This window comes from Crocodylus siamensis, chromosome 8 (genome assembly GCF_052110815.1).
Source record: "Crocodylus siamensis isolate JL-2025a chromosome 8, ASM5211081v1, whole genome shotgun sequence".
Classification (NCBI taxonomy): Eukaryota; Metazoa; Chordata; order Crocodylia; family Crocodylidae; genus Crocodylus; species Crocodylus siamensis.
Window position 1 is genome coordinate 78,217,896 of NC_143402.1, and position 8,940 is coordinate 78,226,835.

The 8,940-nt window shown below is 66.1% G+C and overlaps 1 protein-coding gene across 1 annotated transcript; it reads left to right on the forward strand.

Moving 5' to 3' along the window:
* Positions 1 to 1,312: 1,312 nt before the first annotated feature.
* Positions 1,313 to 4,776, forward strand: ACTG1 (actin gamma 1). The gene is made up of 6 exons (XM_090059036.1): positions 1,313 to 1,454; positions 2,091 to 2,223; positions 2,318 to 2,557; positions 2,909 to 3,347; positions 3,481 to 3,662; positions 3,773 to 4,776. The coding sequence occupies exons 2-6, from the start codon at positions 2,101 to 2,103 to the stop codon at positions 3,914 to 3,916; spliced, it is 1,128 nt and encodes a 375-aa protein (XP_089915162.1). The 5' UTR covers positions 1,313 to 1,454; positions 2,091 to 2,100; the 3' UTR covers positions 3,917 to 4,776.
* Positions 4,777 to 8,940: the final 4,164 nt, after the last annotated feature.

The window sequence follows — 8,940 nt, forward strand, 5'->3', positions numbered from 1 at the left end:
TGCTGCGGCCAGCTGTGCGGGGGCAGGGCGGGGCTGGACGCCCCCCCCCCCCGGCCCGTCGCACCGCGGCGAGACGCCCCCGGCCCGGCTCGCAAGCGCCACGGAGGTGCCGGGGCGAGTCCCGGGGTGCGCGGCCCCGCAGCGGGCGCCGGCACCCGGGCAGGCCTCGGCGGCACGTAGGCCCCGAGCTCCTGCTGCTGTCCAGGGGCCTTAGGAGCCCTGCTGAGCATCGAGCCCGGTGGCGCACCCCAACGGCCTGGCCCGCCCCGGCAGGCTCGTGCTTTCGGCCCCTGGTCCCAGCGACGACAGGGGACGTCCCTCCACACCGACCTCACGTGCTTGCGGCGGCCTCAGTAAACCCGCCCAGCCCAGCGCTCGCCTTCCGGGGCAGAGCCAGTGCCCCAGGACCGCCGGGCGGCCCCCTCTGCCACCCCCGCCCGTGGCGCTCGGAGCCCCGTGAAAGCCGCCACGGACGCAGACGCCCACGGCGCTTGCGTGGCAGCGGGACGTGGGGCGCCGCAATCACACGAGGGCCGTGGCACATGGGTCGTGGTGCTGGCGCCACGGGCCTTGTGCTTGGGGGTGCCACGGCAGGTGCTGCGCACGCGGTGCCACGGGAGTGGGGTGCAGCATGGCCCCAGGCACTGTGGACCCAGAGATGCAGCATAGGTCCAGGTGCGCCACGGTGCAGGGGTCCCACGCCTTGGGTGCCCCATGGCCCATGTGTCCCATGCCCGGGGTGCTGTGCGGGTCCAGGTGCCCCACGCCCGGGGTGCCGCCTGGGCCCATGTGTCCCATGCCCGGGATACTGTGCGGGTCCAGGTGCCCCGCGCCCGGGGTGCCGCCTGGGCCCATGTGTCCCATGCCCGGGGTGCTGTGCGGGCCCAGGTGCCCCACGGCCCGGGTGCCCCATGCCCGGGTGCCGTGCGGGTCCCGGTGCCTCACGCCCGGGGTGCCGCGTGGCCCAGGTGCCCCACGCCCGGGGTGCCGCCTGGGCCCAGGTGCCCCATGCTCAGGATGCAGGATGGGCCCAGGTGCCCCACGCCCGGTATGCCCCACGGTCCGGGTGCCCCATGCCCGGGGTGCCGTGCGGGTCCAGGTGCCCCACGCCCGGGGTGCCCCACGGTTCGGGTGCCCCATGCCCGGGGTGCCGCGTGGCCCCCAGGCGCCGGGCGCAGGTTCCGGGGCGGCCGCTTGTCTCATGCAGGTTGCCGGGCGGCGGAGGCGGCCCGAGCCCACCAGCCGCCCCACGTGGCCGGGGCCGCGCCAGCCAATGGACGCGCGTGTTCCTGAAAGATCTCCATATATGGCGATGTCTCGGCCGGCAGGGCGGGGCCCGAGCCGGCCGGGTATAAAAGGGTGGGGCGGGCGGACTGACGGTCTCACTCAGCCGGCGGTAGCGGACCTAGCAGCAGCGCTTCCCCCCCGCACCGAGACCAGCCTCCTCCGCACAGGTACAGGGCTTTCCCCCGCCGCGGGCCGCTCACCTGCCCCTCACTCCTCTCCTCGGAACGGCGCGGAAGGGGCTCATTTCTCCTCACCCCCGGGCCGCCATTGTGTCGCTCCGTGACGGGGGGGAGGGGAAGAATGGCTCGGTCCACCCCGCCCCCCCAACCGTGCGCCGTTGGAATAGGCGCGACCGGCTTTTCTTTCACCCCCCCGTGTTGGGAATGGTTTTGCCCACCCGGGCGATTTGAATGATGCCAGTGGCGAGGGCGTGATTGGCTGGGCCGGCGGGTGACGTCACGCCGCGGGAGATTCGAAGGCAGGGGAGGGGCGCGGCGCGTGGGCGCCTCCTGCGGCTAGGAGGGGAGCTGCGTGGAGCCGGGCTCGGGGGGAGATTGTGCACCCTGGGGTGCTGCAGGGGGGCAGAGGGGGCTGCAGTGCTGCCCCCTCCCTGCGAGATGTAGTCAGTGCCCCCCCACACTTCTTTTTTTTCTTCTTTTTATGCAGCGTTTAAAATGCAATGCAATGCATAATCAGGGGTGGAGCCCTGAACTGGGTGGGGTGCTGGGGGGGACGACCAAATCCTGCCTGGCAAGGCATCTGCTCAACACCACTGACTGCAGGTCTTCTCATCTTCCCCCCAGATCCTCCGCAATGGAAGAAGAAATCGCAGCGCTCGTCATTGACAATGGCTCCGGGATGTGCAAAGCTGGCTTTGCAGGAGACGATGCTCCTCGGGCCGTGTTCCCCTCCATCGTGGGGCGCCCCAGGCACCAGGTCAGTTGGGCGGAGACCAGCCCCGAGTGGCGCCACGGAGCCGGTCCAAAGCTGTGGCCCTAACCTCGCCCCTCCTGTGTTTGTCTCTTTAAAGGGCGTTATGGTCGGCATGGGTCAGAAGGACAGCTACGTAGGCGACGAGGCCCAGAGCAAGAGAGGCATCCTGACCCTGAAATACCCCATCGAGCACGGCATCGTCACCAACTGGGACGACATGGAGAAGATCTGGCACCACACCTTCTACAACGAGCTGCGCGTGGCCCCGGAGGAGCACCCTGTGCTGCTCACAGAAGCCCCCCTGAACCCCAAGGCCAACAGGGAGAAGATGACACAGGTAGGGGCTCCCTGCGGGAGCAGCCGTTGGCGCCTCCATCCCTTGCGCAGCACAAGCCTTCTTCAATTTTATGGCATCTCCTTAAACTCGCCTTTTTCTTTCCCTGTTCCAGGGTTCTGTTCTCCTCCTGGCATTTCCTTCCTGAAGTCTCAGGTTTCTTTTTATTTGTGTATTTTTCTGCCTGCATTCTTTGCTTTTTTTGCTTTTTTTTCCCCTCCCTTTTCTCCACACATCCCACTCTTGCATGCCAGCATGATGTGTGATCTAATTTGGATTTGAGTGAACCAGCTTGGGATGAGGTTTTTTTGTCACTGAAACTATATATGGTTTTCTTTCACTTCCCCTTCATAGATCATGTTTGAGACCTTCAACACCCCAGCCATGTACGTTGCTATCCAGGCTGTGCTGTCCCTGTATGCCTCTGGTCGTACCACTGGTATTGTTATGGACTCTGGGGATGGTGTCACCCACACTGTGCCCATCTACGAGGGTTACGCTCTGCCCCATGCCATCCTGCGTCTGGACTTGGCTGGCCGGGACCTGACAGACTACCTCATGAAGATCCTGACAGAAAGAGGCTACAGCTTCACCACCACAGCTGAGAGGGAAATTGTGCGTGACATCAAGGAGAAGCTGTGCTACGTTGCCCTGGACTTCGAACAGGAGATGGCCACGGCTGCTTCCTCCTCCTCCCTGGAGAAGAGCTATGAGCTGCCTGATGGGCAGGTGATCACCATTGGCAATGAGCGGTTCAGGTGTCCAGAAGCCCTCTTCCAGCCATCCTTCCTAGGTAGGTGTCTACTGAGCATGTGCTTGGAACATGCCTGTGCCGGGGGTCATAGGTCTGAGTGCAGCGGGGAGGGGCTGGCAGCACGAGGCTTGGGTGGCTGGCTGCATGCTGACCTGGCAACCTTCTTCTCCAGGCATGGAGTCCTGTGGCATTCACGAGACCACTTTCAACTCCATCATGAAGTGTGACGTAGACATCCGAAAGGACCTGTATGCCAACACAGTATTGTCCGGTGGTACCACCATGTACCCTGGCATCGCTGACAGAATGCAGAAGGAAATCACAGCCCTGGCACCCAGCACAATGAAAATCAAGGTAGGTGCAGCTTCCAGGGCAAGAGCAAATCTCTTTGGCTAGGGCCTCATGAGGGGAGGTAGCCTCCAAAGCCCTGGCTCTGCAGCTGATTTGTCTCTTTTTCCTTGCAGATCATTGCTCCCCCTGAGCGCAAATACTCTGTCTGGATTGGCGGCTCCATCCTGGCCTCCCTCTCCACCTTCCAGCAGATGTGGATCAGCAAGCAGGAGTACGATGAGTCTGGCCCCTCCATTGTCCACCGCAAATGCTTCTAAATGGACTGCGAGCGGATGCCCAGCATCTGCTGCATGAGTATTTTTTTTTTCACTAGTATATGTTTGCCCCGGCAAATCTATACACCTCATGCTAGCCTCCTAAAACTGGAATAAGCCTTCTTTCAAAGAAACTTGCCCTTGGAAAGTCTGTATCTGATGTTAGACACATGTCAGCACTGTTGAATTGTCAAGCTGTTGCTGATTTGACCTTGTATTCAAGTTCCCTGTTCCCTTGGTGTACACTCTAGCAAAATACCCTGTACATGTCTGACCTAGACCCTGGTACAGGTGCAGTCACTGGTGTGACCCTGCTGCCAAGGTTAACTTGTGTTTTGTGGAAGAGAATCTGCCGGGGCGACCAGAGTGCTCCTGGCTTTGCTACTGTTGATGAGTGACAGGTGCCTGGAGCCTGAGCTCGTGGGCCGGAGACTAGATCTGTACAGGGTATTTGAGGTCAGACTCCAATCTGTAAAGCGCTGAGTATTCCAGGTTTTCATGTAGAGGCTGGTAGGAGTCCATCAAAGAGTTCACTTCTGTTGCTGCCGTTCTAGCAAGGTTGGAAAAACATATCACATCCAAGCCTTAGGAGCCCGTTTCCATCTTCCTGCCCACCTGTATCCCAGCAAGACATCACATGGGGCTAAAAGTTAACTCGACTTGAGTTTGCTGAGACTCCGCATTTACACCTGTAAATTTCTGCATCCTGTTTAATTTATGTAAGATTTTTTTTGTACGTTGCCTTAATGTTCTCACATGACAGTAGAAAACCAAAACTTGTAAGTCATCCCAAGGTTGAGAATTGTAATGCCCGACAACACGTCATTGTAAGGAAAATAAAAGCGCTGCAGTAAAAGACACAATGTGTGCTGTCCTTCCTGCTGTGCTGGCCCCTGCCAGGTGGGATCTTCTCTGTCAGGGTGAGGAGCCTTGTGGCCAGATCTGAGACAAGGGCCCAGTTTCCTTCCCCAGGAAAGCTGGCAGCTGTATGACAGGATGGGGCTTGCTCAGTCTAGCCTAAAAGCAGACACCTACCTGCTGAGCTGGTGTCAGAAGTGACGGAGCAGGCATGGTGGAGGCGTGCCAGGCTCCCTTTTGGCTGGATGTGCCTTGAATGTCAGGTTTGACTTGAAGTCTGGGGTTTCCTCTTCCCTGCAGCTAGGGAGGTGTGGGAGTAGCTGCTTCCAGGTGCCTGGGTCTGGCCCCACAGGGGCAGGCCCTAAGGGACAGCACCTACCCATGAGCTGGGTGCAGCCTTCTTCCTTTCTCATTCTCGCTGTGAAATTCCAGCACTCCAACTCTTAGGAGACACCCGCAGGACTGCTGGGCTGTCAGCCCTGATAAATTAAGAGAGCTGGGCTTGTCCATACCAGATGAGCGTGGAGCTGCTTCGCAGCCTTCCTCTGCAGACAGTGTGCACCCCTGCAGCCATGCTTATCCCATTGGTACAAATGCACTTATCCTTGCTAGCCCCCTGGGGTCTGGTCCCCTGGGCTGCCTGCAGGCCTGGCCTGGTGGCTGCCCTAGTGAGGGTGGCACTGGCTCCTTGCTCCACAGGCAGTTGGCATAGCAAGGGCACTGGCTCACTTGGCCTGTGGTCAGAGCAGCTCATTTTGCTCATCCCCAGACAGAACCAGGTGCCTTGTGGCCAGGCAGAAAGCTGATGAAGCCAAGGGCCTGGTGCCCATTTCTGCAGGGCAGCAGTCATGGTGCCAGTGCGGGGGTGTTGCAGCCCCTGCCTGTGCAGGGCCCCGGATGCTTTCCATGGCTCTGGGCCTGGAGCGGTGGATTGCAGCCTGCGGCACCAGCAGTGACTGGGCAGCTCCCTCTGCAATGGGGCTGTCCCGTGAGTCTGCCATGCTGCCCTGGGGGTGCCAGGTGCTGGGTGGAGCGCAAGGTTGTGCTCAGGGCAGGGGGAGGCTGCAGGCCTCAGGGGCTGCTCTTCCCTGCCTTACCCTGATTCCCCTGCCTGCCCCAGTGGCACTGGGAGTGCCGGGGCCCAGGTGATGCCAGCCAGCCTTGCCCCACAGTCCCTGCCTATTTCTAGGCAGAGACAGGTCTCCACTTGCTAGAGAGGGAAGCCAAGGCCTGCAAGCCCTGGGCAGCTGAGCCGCAGCTTTAATCTAGCACTCGGGTCTCCAGCTGGAGAGCACTTGGTGCCGTTTCCTGAGGCTTAGGGATGGGCAGCAGCAGCAGGGAGCAGGCAGCTTCCTTCCAGCGGGCAGGGGGCAGATGTTAGGGGTTGCCTGGGGGAGCAGGGGGCTGCAAGCAGAGGTCAGGCTGCATCTGCTGGAGCACAGGGACTTGCTCCGACGAGGGCTTGCCCACGCCACTGGCCTCTGCCCACTGTGCCCAGGGCTGAACCTCCACAGGATGCCCAGCTGGCCCCGGTCAGCCGGGCTCTGCGCTGCCTGCTGGGCAGTGGGGGGCGGCTCTCGGCACCGAGGGAGCAGAGCGACTAGACGGGGCCTGGCTGCCGTGGCCCGGGAACCCTGCCCGCAGGCTGACCTGTGCCCACCCAGGAGCGCGTTGGCGGCACAGCCCCAGCCGCCTGCTCCCAAGCTGGGGGAGACGTCCACGCCCCGGCGGAGACGGCAGAGGCTGCGGCTTGGCGATCAAAGGCAGCAGAGCCCGAACCTGGGGGCTCCGAGCTGCGCCTGGGCGTCCGGCCCCGGGGCCACAGGGCTCCCCGTCCCGGGGCCAGGCCCGTGGGGTCCACACGTGCCCGCTGTCCCTGACGCTGTCCCAGGCCGGCCGGCCGCGCCCAGGGCAGGCACTAGAGGGCAGCGCTGCACTGCTCCAGGGCCGCGGGTTGGCGTGGCGCGCGCCCACGCGTTGGGACAGCCGACCCCCCGGGCCCGGTGCTCAGCCTTGGCACTGGGCGCCCCGTGGGGCTGCGCGCTCTGGGTGGCGTGGGTGCTATGCTGGGAGCAGCTACGGAGCCAGGATGGGTGCTCAGCTGCTCTGGGTGCCTGGGCTACCTGTGCCGCCCGCCTGGGACAGGCAGAGGGGCAGAGGCGAGGTGCTGGGCTCCAGGGGGGCAAGATGAGGGTCCTGCAAGGCTTTCACCCCCCCAGCAGCCTCCTCCAGCTCTTTCCCTGGACCGCCAGCCCGGGGTTGTTGGCTCCCCGCCCTGCCTGGCATAGCCACCTTCCCCCGGGCCCACTGCCCGCCTCAGCCTGGCACGGAAGGGGCTGGGGCAGGCCCAAGACCTGCCGTCCCCGCGTGGTGCTCCAGGCCCGGGCTCGCGTGCCGTGAGGGGCAGCCCGGCAGGCAGGCAGGCGCGGGGGGGGGTGCAGGACGCGGGCAGGCCCTCCGCCGCGGCAGCCCCAGGCCCCGCGGGCTGCAGCCTGCAGCGCTGGGCGCATCCACCCCGCAAGCCCTCTGCCTCAGCCCCCCGCAAGCCCGGGAACCAGCGGGCAGGGAAGCGGGGGGCGCTAGGCCCTGCGTGAGGCGGAGCAGTGGCGCCCAGCGCTCCTCGGCCCCGGGACGGCCGGGCTAGGCCCAGGCCCAGGCCCAGGCCCAGGCCCAGGCCCGGCGGCCGGGCCGGGCTGAGCTCGCCCAGCCCGGGCTGCGCATGCTCCCGCGGGTGCCGCCCTGCTCTGGGGCAGCCTGGCGGGGGCACCAGGACCCAGCGCCCGGGCCGGAGCCGCCGCCACGGCGCCGCGAGCCAGGCCAGCGGGGCGCCTCGGTGCTGGGGCGCGTCCTGGGCGGCTCGGCCCCGGGGAGACCCCCGGGTGCCAGCGGGGCGCGCGGCGGGGCCCCGTGCGGCGCCCTCGCCGGCCCAGGCGGGCAGAAATGGGCAGCCCCGGGCGGGGCGCGCGTGGGGGAGGTCGCCGGTGCCCCTGGCTCCCGGGGCAGCCGCGCGGCAGGGCCCCGGGCGGGGGCGGGGGCGGGGCCCTGCCGCGCTCCTGCCTCAGTTTCCCCAGCCCTCGCCGGGCGTTGGAAGGGGGCGGGGCCTGGGGCCTGGCCACGCCCCCCGCACGTGCCCCGCTGCGGCTGCCCGTCGGCCCCGCGGCAGCGCAGGGGTTAAGGGCGCTCGGGCTGGCGGAGAACAAAAGGGAGCGGCGGCGGCCAATGGGCGCGCGAGGCTGCTGTTCGGCGCTCGCCGGTTGGCTGCGGGGCGGCCCAATGGCGAGCTCCGGCGTCGCCTGGCCCCGCCTCTCCTCGTCCGCCCCCACGTGGGGCCGGCTTCGCTCGCCGCTGCCGGGGCAGGGGCGTGTGCGAGGGGGGAGCGCACGGGGGCTTGCACGCGAGGAGGGGCGTGCAAGCAGGGGCACCAGGGCTCAAGGAGGGAGTGCACGGGGGGCTTGCACGCAGCAGGGTACGAGAGGGGGTGGGGTGTGCGAGGGGGCTGCATTGGGGGTTTCCGTGGGGGTGTGCAAGGAGGGGCGCACAGGGGGTTGCGTGGGCTGGGCGAGGGGGTAGCGCAAGGGGTGGGGGCACTGGGGGTGTGCAAGGCGGAATGCTGCGGGGTGCCCCCGGGATGCCAGGAGCAGGGTGCAGGTGGTGTGCGTGGAGGGAGAACACGGCGGGTGCATGGGGGAGCGGGGGCGAGGGGGCCTGCCCGGGGTGTGCAAGGAGTGGGGTGCACGGGGCAGTTGCACGGAGGCGTAGGCAATGGGGGGCACGGGGACTGCCCCGATGCCTCTCGCAGGTCAGGGGTGGGCCCTGGCGGCTCCCGGCAGGCCGGGCTGGGGCTGGGGCGGGTTCCGGTGCCCTCGGCCCTGCCCTGCTCCCCTTGCACCGCCCCCGGCCCCGACGGTCGTGCCCGTGGCCCGGCCCCGGCTGCATCCCGCCCGAGGGCCCGGGCCCCTTCCGCCATCTCGCCCGGCTGCGGCACCGCGGTGCCCAGCGAGCGGCGGGTGAGCGGGAGTCGGTGCCGGCCGCGCCAGGCGCCCGGTTCTGGGTCGCGGGTGCCTGGCAAAGCCCGCGAGCCGCGTCGGGTTTCATGCCTGCCGCTGCCAGCTGCTCTGCAGCAGAGCTGCCTCCTGCCCCTTCCTCGGCAGCCCCGTGGCACCCTGCGC